General features: G+C 48.8%; 1 protein-coding gene across 1 annotated transcript; it reads right to left on the bottom strand.

Annotated features, from left to right (window-relative positions):
• Positions 1 to 16,199: 16,199 nt before the first annotated feature.
• On the bottom strand, positions 16,200 to 18,268 carry CCL19 (C-C motif chemokine ligand 19). The gene is made up of 4 exons (XM_069579358.1): positions 17,849 to 18,268; positions 16,856 to 16,982; positions 16,535 to 16,628; positions 16,200 to 16,444 (listed from the first exon to the last, which is right to left on the bottom strand). Exons 1-4 carry the CDS (start codon positions 17,907 to 17,909, stop codon positions 16,418 to 16,420), a joined length of 309 nt encoding a protein of 102 aa, XP_069435459.1. The 5' UTR covers positions 17,910 to 18,268; the 3' UTR covers positions 16,200 to 16,417.
• Between the last annotated feature and the right edge of the window lie 2,234 nt (positions 18,269 to 20,502).

The raw sequence follows: 20,502 nt of genomic DNA, 5'->3' as shown, positions 1-20,502 counted from the left end.
CACAGAGCCCTCTTTTATAAGGATGGAGCCAGATTTTGGAGCTCCACCCTGGGAAGACAGAGACCTCAGCGCCAGGCAGCAAGAAAAGAGCTTTGGGACGCTGTCCTGTACTGTTTTACCAATCCCCTTTCCTCTCCATCTTGGCTTCTGCTCTGACAGTTGCCTTTCTTGTCTGACTCATTCTATATATATGGTACTGGGCAAAGGAGGAATAGGTCTCCAGAGAGGGCCCAGTTTAGACAGGCCAGGCTCTAGGAATGCTTGTTGGTTGAGTGGCACGGGTCAACAGCCCTTCCTCTCTGAACTGAGACCTCGTTTCCTGAGATTTTTGTTCCTGCAGTCATAACCAATATTTATTAAGTGACTGCTCTGTGCTGGGTAATGTGTGTGGATATGAGGAAACAGCAGTAAAGAGGACAGGCACAGACAGATTCTGCCCTCAGAGAGCTTATCATCTGGGTTGGACCTGCACAGGGTGGGGTGGGAGTGGGGGTCAAAAGAGACAATAAAATTACATAGAGGAAGCTAACTGGCTGGGGGCTGTAGAGGCTATTCGACTAAAGGCAGGAAAGAGCAATTAACTTAGTGTGGAAGGTTGGAAATAGCTGCCCTAGTTGGTCTGGGGAGTCTGGGAGAGAGCCTTGTGGCTGGACAGTATGGGAGAAAATGACCAGAAATGAATGAAGTAAAAGTTCTTAAGCTGAAGTGTGGAGAATGAATTCACCTCTCTTCTTCCTACCACCCCACACTCTTTTTGCCCTCTTGTACCTACCTTCCCCTCTTGGACTACATACAGACAGGTGACAGATAAATCCATTGATGCCAGTTGGAAGCATTGCAGTCTGGGCGTGGAGAGGCTGTGCCTTTACCACACTCATCCTTACTAATACTTGCTCTTACATCCACAGTGACACTCCTGCCCCCGCAGCCAAGTCATGTCTGCAGGAGGCCTGGTCCCCACTGCTTTGGTGATTCACATCCATTCACTCAGATGCAGGGCTCTGTCTATTGTACAATAATTTGGCCTTTAGGCCAAATTAGGGAGACACTACATCTTTGGAATATCCCAACTAATACAAGTTCTTTGTTATTTGTGAGCCCTTTGGGTCACACCTGAATTTATGCTAAGAGATGAGGTGACTTGGGATAGAGGCTGGTCAGCAGAAAGACCAACCATATCATTGCAGAATTGAGGCTTTGAGCCAACCTGGCTGGGGAGATTGAGTTATGTCACCAACAATTCATTCTTGCCTATGTTTGAAATCTCAATAAAAATTCTGGACATCAAAGTTTGTGACCTTCCTGGTTGGTGAACACGTACTGTTGGCGAACAGGTACTGGGAGGGTGATGTGGCCTTTGTGTCTCCATGGGGAAAGGGCATGGGAGATCTGCATTGAAATCCTCCTTGTGTGTCTTTCCATTTGGATATTCCTGATTTATATTCAGTTCAGTTCAGTTGCTCAGTCGTGTCCCACTGTTTGCGACCCCATGAACTGCAGCACGCCAGGCCTCCCTGCCCACCATCAACTCCTGGAGTCCACCCAAACTCATGTCCATCGAGTCGGTGATGCTATCCAACCTCTGTCTTCCCCTTCTCCTCCTGCCCTCAATCTTTCCCAGCATCAGGGTCTTTTCCAATGAGTCAGCTCTTTGCATCAGGTGGCCAAAGTATTGGAGTTTCAGCTTCAACATCAGTCCTACCAGTGAACACCCAGGACTGATCTCCTTTAGGGTGGACTGGTTGGATCTTCTTGCAGTCCAAGGGACTCTCAAGAGTCTTCTCTAGCACCACAGTTCAAAAGCGTCAGTTTTTTCGGCTCAACATTCAGAAAACTAAGATCATGGCATTGGGTCCCATTCAGTTCAGTTCTGTTCGGTCACTCAGTCGTGTCCGACTCTTTGCCACCCCATGAATCACAGCATGCCAGGCCTCCCTGTCCATCACCAACTCCCGGAGTTCACTCAGACTCACGTCCATTGAGTCAGCGATGCCATCCAGCCATCTCATCCTCCGTCATCCCCTTCTCCTGCCTCCAATCCCTCCCAGCATCAGAGTCTTTTCCAATGAGTCATCTCTTCACATGAGGTGGCCAAAGTACTGGAGTTTCAGCTTTAGCATCATTCCTTTCAAAGAAATCCCAGGGCTGAACTCTCAGAATGGACTGGTTGGATCTCCTTGCAGTCCAAGGGACTCTCAAGAGTCTTCTCCAACACCACAGTTCAAAAGTATCAATTCTTCAGCCCTCAGCCTTCTTCATAGTCCAACTCTCACATCCATACATGACCACTGGAAAAACAATAGCTTTGACTATTGCTTCCTGGCAAATAGATAGGGAAACAGTGGAAACAGTGGCTGACTATTTTTCTGGGCTCCAAATCACTGCAGATGGTGATTGCAGCCGTGAAATTAAAAGATGCTTACTTGGAAGGAAAGTTATGACCAACCTAGACAGCATATTAAAAAGCAGAGACATTACTTTGTCAACAAAGGTCCATCTAGTCAAGGCTATGGTTTTTCCAGTGGTCATGTATGGATGTGAGAGTTGGACTATGAAGAAAGCTGAGCACCGAAGAATTGATGCTTTTGACCTGTGGTGTTGGAGAAGACTCTTGAGAGTCCTGCTTTATTAAAAACTAGTTGTGAGTATAGAACTTCTGAGTTCTACAAGTCATTCTAGTGAACTCTTGGATCTGAGTTTGAGAAACTCCTGGACTTGTAGCTAGTCAGAAATGCAGGTGGCCTGAGGACCCCACTTGTTGCTGGCATCTCAAGCAAGCTTGTTGGGATTGTGCCCTTAAACCTGTGGAATCTAATGCTAGACCTGGCTGGTTCATGTCTAAATTGAATAGCAGTTGAAAGAGCTCCTGGGCTTCCCTAGTGGCTCAGCGGTAAATAATCCATCTGCCATTAAAGGAGACACAGGTTTGGTTCTTGGGTCGGGAAGATCCCCTGGAGAAGGAAAAGGCAGCCCACTCCAGTATTCTTGCCTGGGAAATCCCATGGACAGAGGAGCCTGGTGGGCTACAGTCCATGGGGTCACAAAAACTCAGACAGGACTTAGCAACTAAACAACAAGAATTGCTAGCAGAATACCTTTCCACTGAATACACTCCCCACTCTCTCCATCTGTCTGGGTGAGCCTCTTTTCCCTTTCATAATTTGCTGTTCCCATAGCTTCCCTGTTCCCATTTCCCACTGCTTGTCTTTAGCTCTGAGAATCTCAACATGCAACTTTTTGGACAAGGGAAGGGGACTGAATTGCCCTATTAGGGGAAGGTTTGCAGTGTCATCCTCTTGAAGGCATTTGAAAATCAATTTTTTTCTTTTAATTTATTTATTTTGGCTGCGTTGTGTAGCATGTGGGACCTTAGTTCCTGACCAGAATCAAACCTGCGTTCCTGCCTTGGAAGCTCAGAGTCTTAACCACTGGACCACCAAAAAAGTCTCTTGAACTTCAGTTTTAAAGCTAAGGGTCAGGGCTTAGTTCAGAATTAGAGATCAGAGCAAGAGGGTTGCCTCCGTCTTTCTCAGGTTTCTGCTCACTCCTACCTCTTCTCTGCGGTCCTAAGACTACTGGAGTGGGAAAGATGGCACCCAGCTGGTCCCCTGGATTCCCTGAGGACAATCACAAGTAGCAGGTTAAGCCTGGAGAAAGTCTCCTCCCAGGTGTCCCTAAGCCCATCACAGTGCCTACACATCCATTGTCTGAGACATATTCCTCTCTTGGCTGAGCAGGGCTAAAGCAAAGGTTCTTTGGAAGCAGGTCTAGGTCTCGGGGCCCTAGGCTCTACCTCTTGGCCCAGACAGTACTGTCCCTCTCCCCCACTATTTCCCTAGGCTCCAAGCTGAGCCTAGGCAGCGGAAGGAGCATAAGGGCAACTTGACTTAGAACACCCCCTTCTGCCATGACTTCCCTATCCTCGGAATTGGGAGGGGATTTCTGAGGAGAGGGGCTGGTCGATTCACAGAGACACAAGAAAACTAGAGATGAAGATGGGGAGCAAGTGTTTCCCTAACCTGATCAGAGGGACCCAAGAGACAGACCAGAAGAGGAGACCTCTCAGGAGACACCAACTGTGGAGTTCTGTTTTGTTTCCCATTCCCAGCCCTAAAGCATATGTTGTGACAAACCTAACTGTGGGCCCATTTTTATCTTTCCGTCATCCATCCATCCATCCATATGTCTGTATGTCTCCCCATCTTTGTCTCTTTATTCACCCATCTTGCCTTTCATCTATCTTTTCACATCTTCATCTTCATTTATTCATTTGTATGTTTAAACACTGGAAGGACTGATGCTGAAACTGAAACTCCAATACTTTGTCCACCTGATGTGAAGAGCCAACTCATTGGAAAAGACCCTGATGCTGGTAAAGATTGAGGGCAGGAGGAGAAGAGGGTGACACAGGATGACATGGTTGGATGGCATCACTGATTCAATGGATATGAGCTTGAGCAAACTCTATGAGGTCATGAAGGACAGAGAGGCCTGGTGTGCTGCAGTCCATGGGATTGCAGAGTTGGACACGGCTTAGTGGCTGAACAACAACAACAACAATATTTAACCATTATCCATCTATTAGTACATTCATTCATTTATCAAGTTATGGTAATTAATGTTTGTTGATACTTAAGTGCCATGCACCATGCTAAATACTTTAAAATAATTTTCTCATGGCAGATCTCTGAAGTAGAATGCTGTGATATTTTTTGTTCATGCAGACATTTTTCTATACTCCTTTTTCTGGCTTCTTTAGAGAATTTCTCTCTCACTTCATGTGGTCCTGGTGGCTTTATCAGTCATAGTGTTCTGATCAGAGTAACTCATTGCCTGGCCACTGTAATATATTGAAGAACTGAGTTTATGTCACAAGCACAGTTCAAAGCTTTGCATGAGATTTGATGTTAGGAGAAAGAGAGCCTGTATTTTGGATCACTTACTGTTACAGATTTAGACTTGAGGCTTTCAGTGGCCATATTTTCTGCTGCTAGAAGATAACTTGTTTATAATAGGAATAAGGCCCCCACATAAAAAGGATTAGAGAGAAATCAGGTTAAAAGATGGAGATAATATCATTTGAATCCCTGGGTCCAACCAGGGCTGAAGTAGACTAAATCTTAATCTGTGATATGACATATTTAATTTTTTGCTTAAGCTATCTTAAGTTGGGTTTTGTCATTTTCAACAGAAAAAGCCCTGGATAATGATCATTGTACTATTATCCCCATTTTACAGATGAGGAACTAAGACACAGAAAGATTAACTTGCCCAATGTTTCACTGCTTATAAATGGCAGAAAACTGGTACCTATTTAGAGAAAAACTCTGAAATACTACCTATATATGTCTGTCCATCTGTTTGTTCATCCATCCATCTATTGATCTATCCCATTTATTTATTTATCTGGTCACCCTTCAATGCTAAGACACCAAGGGCAATAAGACTTGTTAACTCCCGTTTGAGGCTGGGTTTGGATCAGAGGTTAGCAAACCTTTTTGATAAAGGTCTAGATAATAAATAAGGTTTTACAGGCCGTACTGTCTCTGTAGCCCCAAAGTAGCCATAGACAATACGTAAATGATTAGGCATGACTATATTCCAATAAAGCTTTATTTACAAAAACAGGCAGCAGGCTGGCTGGGCCATAGCTTGCCAATCCCTGATCTGGATCAATGGGGAAGATGCATACATTCTGTCATTGTTGGGGACATGAGTAAGGAATGGAAACCTATATCCCTTGCATTTGCCATTACTCATGTAGTGGAAACAACAGAATTTTTTACTCAAACTCTTGTATTTGAATCCAATTTTAGAACCCAGGACGGTCAAGGAAATGGGATCTGTAAAATGGGAATAATTTGTATCTTGTGAGGTAGTCCATGTGCCTGACTCACAGTGGGTGGGTGTTCAGTGGTGCTTAGGTCCATCCCCCTTTCTCATTTATCACCTCCCATGAATTACCAATATCAGAAGGCCTCTCTGTTTTTAGGGTGTCTGGAATGCAGTAAGGTTCATTTAGTCTGGCTTGCTGAACTCAGGAGCTTCTAAGAATGAGCTTTAACTTCTAAGAACGAGCTTCAACTTCTAAGAACGAGCTCTCATGCAAGTTATATAGATTAAGCTCTTGCATACTCCAAATTTCTTTTTAGTAGCTCTACCTCAACTATTTAAAATAAATAATTTTATTTATTTATTCATGTATGGCTGTGATGGGTCTTCCCTGTTGCACTTGCTGTTTTCTGGTTGTGGCAAGTGGAGGCTACTCATCACTGTGGTGCACTGGCTTCCTATTGCCGTGGCTTCTCTCCTTGCGGAGCCCAGGCTCTAGGAGCATGGGCTCAGTTGTGCCTCACGGGCTTAGCTGCCCCGTGGCTTGTGGGATCTTTCCAGATCAGGGATCAAACCAGTGTCTCCTGTATTGGCAGGCAGACTCTTTACCACTGAGCCACCAGGGAAGCCCCTACCCCATCTCTTATCTGCACTGTTCCAAAACTACAACCAGCCTGCCAGTGCCTAGCAAAATAAAAGGCTGTCTAGTCAACAGTCCCCATTAGGACTTCCCTAGTTGTCTAGTGGTTAAGAATCCACCTGCCAATGCACGGGACACAGGTTCAATCCCTGGTCTGGGAGGATCCCACATGCTGCAGGGCAGCTAAGCCCATGTGCTGCAGCTACTGAGCCTGCACATCTGGAACCTGTGCTCTGCAACCAGAGAAGCCACAGCAACGGGAAGAGTGAGCTCCACAACTAGAGAGTAGCCACCACTCACCACAACTAGAGAAGGCCCACGGACAGCAAGGAAGACCCAGTGATAGCCAAAAATAAAATAAATTAATTAATTAAAAAGAAATACCTTCTTTTATTAAGTCCACAATTCAGGTTATTACCCTGTTTCCCCAGTAGCTTTTTAACCTTTTCCTTCCAAACAAATACCCTTCTCTAAGAGGAAAGATTATGTCCATGTGTTTTTCTGTGCCTGCTCCCATGACAGTGTGTGTGTAGTAATGTATGTGTGTCTATATGTGCCCTTGTATCCACCCTGTGATTATGTACTTAAGTGTCTGTGGTGTGTCCTTGATAGATGTGAGTGGTTGGCTGTGTGTCTGATTATGTGCCTGTATATGTGTGGGGGTATGGACATATGCATGTGGGTAAAGGTGACCCACCTGTGTGTTCATGTGTATGTGTGTGTACGCACACGTGCGCACACGCACACACACACACAGAGCAGGCGTAAAATGTTAACCAGACGAACTGTTTAATCCATCTATTGACCTCACATGGCCTGCAGAGGGCATCAGCGCATAGGGAAATGGGGTGTGAGGCTCCTGGCCTGAGTGCCAGCCTCCTGGGGCCTGCAGAGGGCGTCTCGTGTACAGAGAAAATGGAATGTGTGGCTGGTGGAAGTGGGGCTCTAGCTTGAGGAGCCTGGGCCCTCTTTATGCCAGAAAGAAGCTGGAAATGAGCAAGAAATCAGATGACTCAGCTTCTGGAAGTCCCCGATCCAAGGAAGGGGTCTGCTTCACTGCTCCAGCGTTATTCTCCAATCCCTCTATCCCTACCCAGAGGGTCCTGGCCCAGCCTACAGGGCAGAGGTGGCCCTTCAGTTCGAGTGTGGGTAGTTGTTGCACAGGACTTCTGGTGGTGACGGTACATCAGAAGGGGAAGGGAGTCTTGAGCAATTGAGCACCCTCCTCCGTTGACTCCTGCCCTCTGGAGCTTCATGTAAAGCCCCGACCAGGATTTCCTGAACACCCGCTCTCTTTCATTTTCTGTAGTTTGGGCCACTCTGGGCCCTAGTGTTTCTAGGCTTGAACTGAGCTTTCTCAGGAGAAGTGCGGGAGACAAGGGTCTCTGAAATCAAGCAGAAGGTGGCCTGTGTGGCTGGTGATGGTGTCCAGAGCCAAGAAATAAGCAGCAGCAGCAGAAGCTCTCACGTTGCCCTTGAAGAAGCAAACTGCCATGTTGTGAAGAGGGCCATGGAGCAGGGAATTGCAGGCAGTTCTAGGAACTCAGGGCTTCTGTCCTAAAACCACAACCGTCAACACCCAGTGAATTTGGAAGAGAATTTCCGAGATGAGATGGCAGCCTGGCTGACACCTGAGATCAGCCTGATGAGACCCCGAGCAGAGGACCCAGTTAACCTGTACCTGAATGTTGGCCCACAGAAACCGTGAGATAATACATTTGGGCTGTTTGAAGCTGCTAAATTTGTGGTGATTTGTTACACAGCAGCAGAAAACTAATATAAGAAAGAAATAATAAATTCTAATTAAGCCCTAGGACTAGTTCCAGAACTACTGACTACAGCTTTTATTCATATTTCCTTCCTGGCTGTGTAATTCCTTATTTCTTTAACTGACTCCTATTTTCTTTCATTCCCCCTTTATTCCATTCTTTTTTTTTTTAATGAGAGGTTTATTTCATTTATTTGTTTATTTCCCTATTTATTTACTCTGTTTTTGGCTGTGCTGGGTCTTCGCTGCTGCGTGTAGACTTTCTCTGGTTGTGGCAAGTGGGGGCTACTCTCTGGCTGGCGTGCATGTCTTTCTTGTGGTGGTGGCTTCTCTTGTTGTGGAGCACCGGCCCGAGGGACCATGGGCTCAGGAGTTGTGGTGCACGGGCTTAGTTGCCCCCTGGCATGGGGAATCGTCCTGGAGCAGGGATTGAAGTGGTGTACCCTTCATTGGCAGGTGGATTCTTTTATTTTTATTTTTGCCACTTTATTTTTTTTAATTGAAGGATATTTGCTTTGCAGAATTTTGTGGTTTTCTGGCATACATCAACAAGAATTAGCCATAGGTACACTCATAGCTCCTCCCTCCTGAACCTCCTTTCCATCTCCCTCCCCATCCCACCCTTCTAGATGGTAGGTTGACTCTTTTTTTAAAAAAAATATAAATTTATTTATTTTAATTGGAGGCTAATTACTTTACAATATTGTATTGGTTTTGCCATACATCAACATGAATCCGCCACGGGTGTACACATGTTCCCCATCCTGAACCCCCTTCCCTGTAGGTTGACTCTTAACCACTGAACCACCAGAGAAGTTCTATTCCATTCCTGAATACAAGTTGTTGTGGTGATATTACTACCACTCACCAAGATTCTGGTTTGCCTCCCCTCCTGGCAATGGCTCCCTTAAAGTTGGGCATGGGTGTATGACCCACTTTAGCTGGTGAAATGTGTACAGAAATGGTGTGCGTCATTTGTGGACAGGAGCATTTAAGGAAGGGTTCCCCTTGCTGTCTTGCCTGGCTGGAGTCATCATGGAAACATGTGTTGATCTGAAAGAACCCTTCAAGGGATTGAAGCAGCCTGGAATGTTGAGCTGAGCCACCACATGGAGCACAGCTGTGCTAGAGATTGCCTAGACCCACCGCAGGCCTGGTATGTAGGTGGAATAGAATTTTGTTGTGTTCAGCCACTCAGATTTAGATGTCATTTGTTATTGCAGCATCACCCAGCCTGTCCCAGCCAATCAGGTGTGCTGCTGGTGATCACCATGTGTTGTAGAATAGGGAGATGAGATTATAACAAAACTAGAGGAGGGATGGATGTCATTCTGAGTTCTTGGATTTAGATTTGGCTTTTGCTGTAGGATGAATTATGTCCTGTGACCCCAAGAATTTATATGTTGAAACCCTAAGCCTCAATGTGATGGTGTCTAGAGAGAGGGTCTTTTAAGGAGTAATTTAGGTTAAATGGAATCATAAGGGTAGGGCTCTAGTCTTATAGGACTGTGGCCTTCAAAGAAGAGGAGGAAAGAGACAGATCTCTGCCCTGTGATGACATAGTAAGAAGGTGGGCATTGCACGCCAGGAAGAGAGCTCCCAAGAGAAACCTACAGTGCTGGCACCTTGATATTGAATGTCTAACCTCCAAAATGGTGACAGAATAAATCTTGTTTAAACCATTCAGTCCATGGTATTTTATTATGGCAGCCCAAGCTAAGACAGATGTGGCAATTGCCAAGGCGCTGAAGAGTCTACCTTTGGGGATCAGTGCATCTTTTTGGTTGTATAGACAAAAATGATCTTACATTAGATGATACCCTTAAAATGTTAAGTCTAGGGTTTGGGAAGAAGGATGCATGTTGTTGTTGGAAAGCCATAGGATGAACTATTGAGATATTTATCTTTTTTTTTTTCCACTGCCCACAATCTTAACCCCTTTGTATGTTTGAGGGATTTCCTATTATATTAGTCTCAGTTATCAATAGAGCTTATCTTCCACTGTAGACTCCCCAAAAGATTACATTAGGCTCCCTGAAGCCCAAGATAGTATGTCTTGCTTGCTGTTGTACCACCAGCACCTAGAACAGTGCCTGGTATGAATAAATATTCTGAGTTCCAGACAGTGATGTGGCATCACTTTAGACACAAGGGTTCACCAGGGCTGGGGCTCTATGTCATGGCAGCCTTTAAATCACGCTACATTAACAGATACTCTGACCCTAAGGGGACTCATTGATCCTCTTAGGGCTGCCATGCCAGGAGGTGCCATTTATATGGGCTACATGCAAAAATGGTGTCCTTGTAGCAGCACATTGCTGCCGTTCTGCCTGACAGGCTGGTCTATTTCTGACAGGCATAGTATTTCCCAAGAGGAATGGTGTCCTGATAGTAATGAGGGGACCTTGACATGAACGGAGGTCTTGTCGGGAATGGGGACACCAATATGTATGGGATATCTGCCAGGATTCCTTAATTGATGAAGGGCTTTACAGTGCTGGGCCCCTACAGGTAGGAAGGGGTGCCTTCCTCTTGGGGGAGGATCCTTGAAATCATGGTCTGACAGGTATGAGGTTGGCACGGTGATAGAGGTTTTGATGGTGATGGGTCCAGATTTCCAGTGAGTGCAATTCTGAGATCCAGAACTGTGGGGAGGTGGGGTGGGGTGGGTCCTGTTATCTGGCAGGGCAGTGTTGAAGCTTCTAGGGTTATAGCCGTCCTACTTTGGCTGGACTACTTTGCAGGGCAGCCCACATCTGCTTCCCCTTTGAGCCATGGAAGATTCAATGGTCCTAGGGATAGAAGTGGGGTGGGAGATCTGACTTCCCCATCCACTCTGATCCTCAGACTCCACCCTTACCTTTGTCCTCCTCCCCATCCTGCCCATGCCTGGCCCTTCAGGAGGTGGAAGTAGCTGTCAGAGTGGCTCCTTCCAGAGTCTGATCCCACCCCTGCAGCCCCCAGATGCTCTTCCCTGCAGGGGTTCCAGCAAGACTGGATTAGAGGCCCCTGAGAGGCCTACTCCTTCCAGAAGTCCTGCCCACCAAACCCCTAGACAGGCTCCTATCCCTGCCCTCTGGGTCCCAGCCCTGCCCTCCACTCCCCCTTTCATTTCAACGTTACCAGGTCCTGGCCTCTGCTACTCCCCTGGGAATGGAGGTAAGAAAATAGGCATAGTTGTAGCCTAAGCCCCTTCTCCACTCTCCACTCTTGGGAAAACTGAGGCCTGAGCAGACCTGGAGAACCTGTGCCCACTTTCTCCTGGATGCTCAGGGGAGGCTCCCCTTCTGCTGGAGAGGTCGGCCCAGGAGGCCTCCAAGGGGCATATCTGTGTCTGAGCTCTAGCACTGGGATCCTGCCCAAGGTCTCCAGCTTCTTCTGTCCTTTTTAAAATAAAATATTTATTTATTTGGCTGTGCCAAGTCTTAGTTGCAGCACCCAGGATCTTTAGTTGTGACCTGCAAACTCAGTTGTGGCATATGGAATCTAGTTCCCTGACCAGGGACCAAACCTGGGTCCCCTGCATTGGGAGCATGGAGTCTTAGCCACAGGACCAGCTACTTCTTTTGTGTTTTCCCAGCTCTTCCTAGGAAGCCAAGCCTTTCCATCCAATCTGGCCATCCCAGCTGCCAGCCCTCAGCTCAAGTGATACCTGCCAGGCAGACTTGGACTGCAGTCTCAGCTTTACTACTCACTAGTCGAATGGACTTGAGAGCTCATTCTACCTCTCTGTGCCTCAGTCTCCGCCTATATAGAATGGGATGAGGGATCTCACCTCATAGGGTTGTTTGAGGATGCAGTGATAATGTACATAAAGGACTCAGCTTGGAGTCTGGCCCAAAGCCAGCCCTCAAAGCAGTGGCTCTCGTGTTCTCTGAGGGCCCCTTCCTCAGACCTGCCCCTGCTGTATTATTGCCCATTTTTCACTTAGGAGGTGAGTCACCTCAGCGAGGTGGTATGTGTGGGAGCTAAGAGTACAGATTCTGGAGCTGAACTGCCCAGCTGGGATCCCCCAGCTCTGCCACTTTACTGGCTGTGCAGCGTGGATAAGTTACTTAACCTCTGCACCTCAGTTACCCCAGCTACAACTTAAGAATGATACCTGCACTTGAAGAGCAGTGTCTAGTACTTAGTAAGCACTAGGGGTGTTTTAGCTAGTACTATCAAGCCAAGTCCTCCCACGTGGACAAAGAAAGTCTCAGGGACCATTGAGAAAGTTCTCTGACCAGAAAAGTGCCTGTTTATTACGGCAGAGAGGCTCTTGGAGGAAACTCCCCACTTGGGAGTCTTGCTCCCCAGTGAAGTTCTTATTTCCAGGGTTTTCTGTCTGTTTCTGAGTTTCCTGGATGCCAGAGAAGGGGTTATGTGGTGGGGGCTTGCCGAGAAATTGAACACGAGATGTTGAAAATCTGATCAAAACCGTATGGAGCTGGCTCTGAGCAAACACTTAGCCATGTAACAGAGACAGCCCCGCTGTCTGGAGAACTGGATGTGCTCCAGGTGTGAGTGGTGGTGGGGTAATCGTGGGAAAGGGTCAAGTTTAATTCCATTGTTTGATAATCATTTGTGCGCTAGGCCTTGTTCTGTGCCAGGCTCTGGGCAGAACAATGTTGGCAATGGAGATGGACAGGCCCAGTCCTCTTCACTGGCAACTGTTTCATGGAGTTTTTTTTTTTTGGCTGTTCTCAGCTTGTGCGGTCTGAGTTCTCCGATCAGGGATTGAACTGGGGTTCCAGCAGTGAAAGAGCCAAGTCCTAAGCCCTGGACTGCCAGGGAATTCCCCTGTGGACAGGAAGCTTTTTGTCCACCATATTCACCATTTGTTTTTGTTGCTCATTCGCTCAGTTGTGTCTGACTCTTGGCGACCCCATGGACTGCAGCACCCCAGGCTCCCTTGTCCTTCACTGTCTCCTGGAATTTGCCCAAACTCATGTACATTGAGTTGATGATGCCATCCAACCATCTCATCCTTTGTCGCCCTCTTCTCCTCCTGCCCTCAGTCTTTCCCAGCATCAGATTCTTTCCCATACCGTTCACCTCCATATTCACCATGGAAGTGGATAAAAAAGCTGGGAGCTCCTTGAGCAAGGATGTCAGGTCCCTTCAGGGAGATGTAGGCTGCTGGGACCACAGGCCTTCAGGTAGGGAGCTGCCACTCAGTTGCCGGCCTTAAACCCATAGCAAGTATCGTGTTCCTGAGAGAGGAAGGTGTCCACTTAGAGGCAGGCAGCAGGCTCCCATATCCTGGTAAGGGAGCCAGAAGTCCACCCCATCCCTCAGAGAGAGAGCTGGCAGCTTCATCACTGTCATGCAGGCAGGTCGGCAGCTGGCCCTTCAGAACTTTGGGAGAAATAAAGTCTCAGCATTTGTCAGTGGATCACAGCGAAACAAAACAGGTATCGATTAGAAGAAATCAGATGCTGAGAATTTTGAAGTGGATCTGGACAAGTCACAGACTGCTGGGCTAAGCCCTCCTGTGTCTGGCAGGGACATAAGGGAAGAAGCCCCAGTGCCCAGGAGGGTTGGTAGCTAGGGATGGGAAAAAGAGGGAGGGAGAAAGCCGGGAGGGAGGGCACTGGCTGGAGGAGAGCTGGGAGGGATTGGGCTTCCTGGAAATTCTTCCTCCTCCAGGTCTCCAGGGTCCAGCAGGGGAGTGTTCAAGCCACTTCACCAGCTCCTGGATTGGTTTCTCTCTTCCCAAACCTCAGGTTCGTTCCTAGAGGGTGGTCCCTGGGTCCCTGGGGAAATGGGGACCTTTCTGAATGTGCATGACTTTGGGGAGCCTGTGTGAATGTTGGGAGGGTGGATTAGCCTAAAACTCAAATAGTTAGGAATTAAGTCTTTTCTTGGAGTGACTCTTAAAAATTCAGCACCCTCTCCTGTCGCCCACACATGACAGATATGGGGAGGAAGGCCTTGGAGGGGGCAGTGCAGGAAAGGACTTGCCCGGATTTGCACAGTGAGGGGTAGAAACAGGACTGCGGAGTCATGACCTGTTCCTGTGTCCCCTCCCCCGACAGTGGCAGTATCAGGGAGGTGGTGTGTTTGCGGGGGCTCTGTCCTAGTAACACCTCCTCAGGACTCCTGCCCTCGCCTTCTCCACTCCATCTGTTTATTTTCTCAAGCCTCCAGAAGGAGAGTTTGTATCTGCCCCAGTGGCAGACTGAACTCCGCTTTGCTTCACTGGGAACTGAGGATGTGTGGGGATGTGCCCGGCTCCCACCTGTGTTTGTCCTCTGCCTGCTGCGGTGCAGGGCACAGGTCCAAAGGGATCTCTTGGGCTTCACGGTTGGCTGACTTAATGGATGGGTTAATGGATGGATGGATGAGTTGGTGGGGAACGGATGGATGGATCGGTGGAGTTCTAATGGATGCAGAGACAGCTAGATGGATGGGTGCATGGATGCATGAATGGATGGGTAGTTTCCCACAGGTAGCAGAGCCAAGTTTCCTGGCTATACCAGTTGTTCTTGCAAACTATCCCTTTTCCACCCACTCCTGTGTCTCCGAGGTTTTTTCAGGTTTTGAACACCCACTCTTAGGAGCAGAGGTGAGAAAGAAGCTGCTGTGCTCTCAGTCCAGTGAGGAGGGCTGGCACAACCCCCTCACCTCTGCTTCCCCCCACTGTCTGCCCAGGCCTGCCCAGGTGTGCTTTGATTACCAGATGAGTATATGGTATGGTGGTGGCCTCTGTTCCCGGACGAGGATGCTCAGTGTGGTGTACTTGCTGTCATTCCCAACCCCAAGAGCACAGACTTGCTGCTTCCTGCCAGACAAGCCCTTAGGAGCCATAGTCAGGAGACCAGCCAGCCTCCCCAGGGGACTTCCCGAGCATGAGGAGGTCATTCCTCCCAGAGGAGCCTTCTGGGATGTTCCACGGGTCAAGGGCTTTCATATCCCAGAGCTGAGACTCCTTCCTTCAACTCCACTGGTCTCAGTCCCTGGAGCCCATGTGGCTATGAAGCGGTGGTGGGTGCCCCCAAGCTGAATCTCCCAGCTCTGTGGCTGCCCCTTTTCCTTCCCTCTCCCACTCTGACCTCTGACTCCTAGATCTGCCTGTCAGTATCCCTGAGAAGCAGGGCCCCAGTATTGCCACATGGACCCAGCTGGGGCTGGAACTGGGTTAGACTGAGTGGGCGACAGAGGAGGCTGGTTGGGAGGTGAGATTCTGTTTGGACAGATGGGCCCTCACTCTTGGCTGCTGAGCCTTTTCTTACATATTTATCTGTTCTCCAGACAGATATTTATTGACTGATTACTTTGTCCCAAGCAGCGTGCTGGACACCAGGGAGACAAAGGCAACCAAAATAGATGTGATCCCTGTTCAGGAAGGCTGACAACTAGCAATTATAACTCAGCATCTTGAGTGCTGCAAGAGGAGAGGAGCAGAGGGCCCTGGGAGCTTGGGAGGGAGGGAGGCTTCCTAACCTTATGTGGAGGAGTCAGGGAAGGCTTCCTGGAGGAGGAGTCATCCAGACCCAGATGGGAAGCCAGGCAGGCAGAAGAGAGAGAAGAGTGTTCCAGAGAGTGGGAATGGTGTGGGTGGATGGGTCCTCCCCCACCAACCCCCACCTCCAGCAATAGAGTTGGGCCCCTGCCCCTCCCCTAGCCATGAGAGCTGGTTCCCAACCACTCCCTTCCCTGCCCCCAGCAACAGCAGATCCCTGAGAGACCTGGATGCTTGAGCACTTGTCCTGGAGAGCAAAGACTTGGAGGCCTGAGAGAGTTATGGGTCATTTAGGGAACTGACACAGGTTTAGTGTTGCTGAGCCTTGGAGTGTGACAGGGCTGTGAGGGAAGAGGAGGTGGGGCCTGATCCTGGGAGCTTATCCTGAGAACACAGAGTGTTAGGTAGAACTTGCTCAGGCTGCAGAGTGGAAACGAATCCTGCCATTCTGTCTCCCCTTTCCTATCACAGTCCTCCCCAACAGGCAGCAAACACATGGCAGACAGACAGACTCATGGGGACCAGCTGGGCTTTATTGGAAACATTGCAATCTTCACCACACACATCCTCGCTCACACTCACACTCACAATGACACTCCTGCCCTGCTGCAGCCAGACCAGGTCTGAGGCAGGGGGGCAGGGGGCCTGGGCTCTCCCTTCTGGTCCTTGGTTCCCCAGGGCTTCAGTGATTCACATTCTGTTTCCGGAACACAGGGCTCTCTCTGGGATGTCATTGGGTAACTGCTGGAACTCTTCTCTGGGGGAGGAAAGAGAGGCAAGGTCACGGACTGGGGTCTTGGGCAGGGGCTTGGAGGGAGGAGGCAGGGCTGGGGAGGGTCAGGCTTGCCCTGGCAGAGTTCTTCTTCAGTCTCCGGATGATGCGGCCCACCCATGGCTGGTCTGGGGGTGCACAGAGCTCGTGGCCTCTCTGCGTGGTGAACCTGGAGACAAAGGTCAGAGGTCAGAGAAAACAGAGGCCTGGAACCCAGTTTCCCAGCAGGCCCAGGTGGGAAGGACAGCAACTGGGGATCACATCTGGGAACCTATTTCAGGGACTTCCTTGCAGGGGTTTAGCTTGGCAAAGAGAAGAGAGATAAGGAGGTGAGGGTGTGTTTCACTAGGGGCAGATGGGGGAGGTGAGGCCAGATAGGCTCCTCCTAAAACTCACACGACGGCAGACAGCCTGCAGCCATCCTCGAGGAGCAGGTAGCGGTAGGCTCGCACCAGGAATACAGGGATGGGGCGCTGGGTCACAGACAGGCAGCAGTCTTCAGCGTCGTTGGCACCTCCCAGAGCTAGGGTGGGATTAGTGTCAAGATACAGGGATCCTGAGGCGGTCATAGCCCTCACTGGTGTTAAGGACATCTGTCTGGGGGTGGCGGCAGCTGGACCAGATTAATCCTCATCCAGTATGCGCCAATATGGCCCTGCATGTTAAGCTGCTTCAGTCATGTTCGACTCTGCCATGCCCTTCTTCAGGGGATCTTCCTCACCCAGGATCAAACCCATGTCTCTTATGTCTCCTACATTGGCAGGCGGGTTCTTTACCACTAGCGCCACCTGTGGTTACTAAATAAATTGAAGCACTATTTGCCAACAACTGTTTTTCTGAGCCCCACCGATGACTTTCTGCTACCTGGATCACCCCAACTTCTCTCCCAAGTCCTTTTAACTTCCCCACAGGAAGTTAAGATGGAGAATTCATGCCGGTCACAGTGTCCGTGGGGGGATGAATGTGGGGTGGGGAACAGGGTGGGGGTAGGGTAGCAGCAGGAAGATGACATTAGTAGAATTTAGGAATTGTTAAAACTTTTGATCATTTAGCCCTGGCTCAGTGTCTCCCATTCTCCCCACCTTAAGCAAGTATAGACTGTTCTCTCCTGCCTGGGAAACTGAGGCAGCAGGCAATAGAGCCTGCAGAGAGAGAGGGAGTCATAGGCTCCGGATACACCAAGAGACAGACACACACTGGAATTTGGGGGCTCAGGTACACTCCCACTCACAGGCACAGGGAGCCGCCAGGTTCACTGAAACATGCAGCCCTGACTCACAGGGTCCCTCACATCCAGTGGCAAGCAGTCTGAGCTCTAGACATCCCGCTCCTTGCTGCCACCAGCCCCCCCCACCCCCCCGCCCCTGCCAAGCTTCCCCTCAGTCTTACCAGGGGTGACCCAGAGGATCAGCAGGCTGACGGCCAGCAGTGAGGCTGTCTGGAATGCCATGGAGAACGAGTGGAAGGCTGACTGCCGGTGAGCTGTGAGCTAGTGAATTGGGCAGAGTCCCCGTGAAGGCAAGGCTCAGCTGGCAAGTGCAGGGTGTGAAGGGATCTGGGAACGTGAGTGTGGCAGCCAGAGGAAGCCGGGGCCTCCTTCTATTTATGGCCCGGAACTTTCACTTTCCCCACTCAGAAATCCCCTCCAAGTCCCGTCTGTGGATTCCCCTCTGGCCCCCTCTGTCTAATGGAACCTGACCCTGCCCCCCTCTCCTCTCTCTGTTTTCCTTGGCTTCAGCTCTAAGAACCCACTAAGCAGGCTGTAGCCTGGCTGAAAGCAGGGAACCCTGTGCTGTCAGCTCAAGAGAGAGAGAGAATGAGAGCGTTCACACTGTCACCTATCCAGTGGCATTTGCATCATCAGCCACTGGATTGGCCTCCAGAAGTGATGTTTAGTTTCAAGGGACCACAGTGAGGAGGTGTGCCCCCTTCCCTGGGTTCATGCCTTTTCCTCACTCTTTTCTCTGTGGTTCTTGTCTCTGGTGCTGGTGGTGGTACAGAAGCCCCCCTGGTGTCCTCAGAACAACGGTGGAGCCAGGAGAGCCTCCCCAGGTCATCACAGTGCCTGCCCATCCATCATCTAGGAACCCACCTCTCCCTCGGGACAAGAGAGTTGAGAAGGAATGTTCCTTGGAAGGAGGCCCAGCACCCATTCCCACATCTCAGGCCCCTGGGGTTCGACCTCCTGACTCAGCAAGCACTGCCCCTTTCTCTAGTTACCATTTTCATGTGCTCAACACCTGGGTCAACAGAACAGCTGGATGGAGCCTGGCCTGGCAGAGCCCCCTTCAGCTTTCCCTTCCTCTGGATCCTGGGAACCAAGAGGGGATTTTTAAGGAGAGGGGGCTGGCCAGCTCATATTCACACAAATCCCCAAATTTCAAGGAATAGACTGATGAGGAACAGGACAAGTGATTTCCCATCCTTAGGAAAGAGACCAGAGATAGACTAGAAAAGAAGGCCCCAAAGAGAAGTTAATACGTGGGACACCCATTCAGCCGTCCTTACTCAAGTCCTGGACTCTTTTGGATGGGGGAGTGTTTCCCTCACAAGTTTCTGACTTATTTTTTTTCCTACACTTGATCTTAGCCAAAAGGCTGCAAAGCGATCTTATTTTTCTTTTTATCCATTAATAATAAAGCAGTAGTAGTATTTCTGATTGTTTACTGTATGCTAGATTTTGTACCAAGGAGCTTACCACTATTACTTTTGCTTAACTTTCCCAACAAAACTAGGAAGTAGCTATATTATCATATTATTATCGCCTTTAAAAACACATAACGAATGAGGCTCAGAACACAAGTCACAAAGCAAGTCAGTGTCTTGAACCAGGTGTTTTTAAGATTTACACTCTTAAAACATTATTTTTTTATTTTTATTTTTCATTGCACTGGGTCTTTGTTGCACACATGCTTTCTCTAATTGTGGCGTGTCGGGGGTTACTCTTCATTGTAGTGTGTGAGCTTCTCGTTGCAGTGGCTTCTTGCATTGTGGAGCACAGGTTCTTCAGTAGTTCTGACCCACAGGCTTAGTTGCTCCACGGCACGTGCAGTCTTCCTGGATCAGGGATTGAACCTGTGTCTCCTGCATTGGCAGGTGGATTCTTATCTGCTGTGCCACCAGGGAAGTGCCAGATTTACACGCTCTCTCTTTTTTTTGAATTAATTTATTATTTATTTGGCTATGCTAGGGTTTTAGTGGTGGCACCCAGGAGTCTTCAATCTTCGTTGTGGCTCGAGGGATCGTGGCATATAGGATCTAGTTCCCTGACCAGGGACTGAACTTGGGCCCCCTGCATGGGGAGCATGGAGCCTTTGCCTCTGGACCACCAGGGAAGTCCCAAGATTTATACTCTTTCCTCCCACCCCACACTGCCTGTCTACCATTGATCACAGAGCAGCGCAGGGGAGTGAGGCTCTATAGCTTGCGTGCCTAGGTTGGGATTTAGATTCCATTACTTGCCAGCTGTGTGACCATGTGAAAAGTATCTAGTTTCTGTGTCTTAGCATCCTCATCTGTAAAACAGGAATCCTTCTTAGGATGAGGCAGTCTGAGCAAAAACTACTTTAGAGGCTGGTACTCAAGAAACACTCAATATTAACCATTATTATTATTCTATTCTTTTATTCATATATCTGTTGATTCATCTATCTAACCATTTTTCCCTGAATCCTTATGGTGGTTCTGATAATTCTCTGTTGTCGCACCCCACTCCAGTCTCCACTCTGCTCTGCTCTGTTCCCCTAGAAGGGTGACCTCTACAGACAGACTCAGGATCCCTCATCCTTTAGCTTCTATTTGGGTTTGGTCCATGGCAGGCAGCAGCGGGAGATTGGTGGTAGGAGAGAGAGGTTGGGGTGTGAATCTTCCAAATCCTTCATCTTGCTATAGTTCTCAGAGTGAATGATTTACTCTCTGGCAGTTGTTCTCAAAGAGCTGTCTTCCAGCAGCATCAGTGTCACCTGGGAGCTTGTTAGAAATGCAGAGTCTCAGGTCCTACTCCAGATCTACTGGAGTAATGGGTATTTTAATGCACCCTCAGT

Source organism: Ovis canadensis, chromosome 2 (genome assembly GCF_042477335.2).
Source record: "Ovis canadensis isolate MfBH-ARS-UI-01 breed Bighorn chromosome 2, ARS-UI_OviCan_v2, whole genome shotgun sequence".
Taxonomy (NCBI): Eukaryota; Metazoa; Chordata; class Mammalia; order Artiodactyla; family Bovidae; genus Ovis; species Ovis canadensis.
Note: the sequence above shows the minus strand (reverse complement) of the source record. Positions and strands in the feature narration are given on the sequence as shown.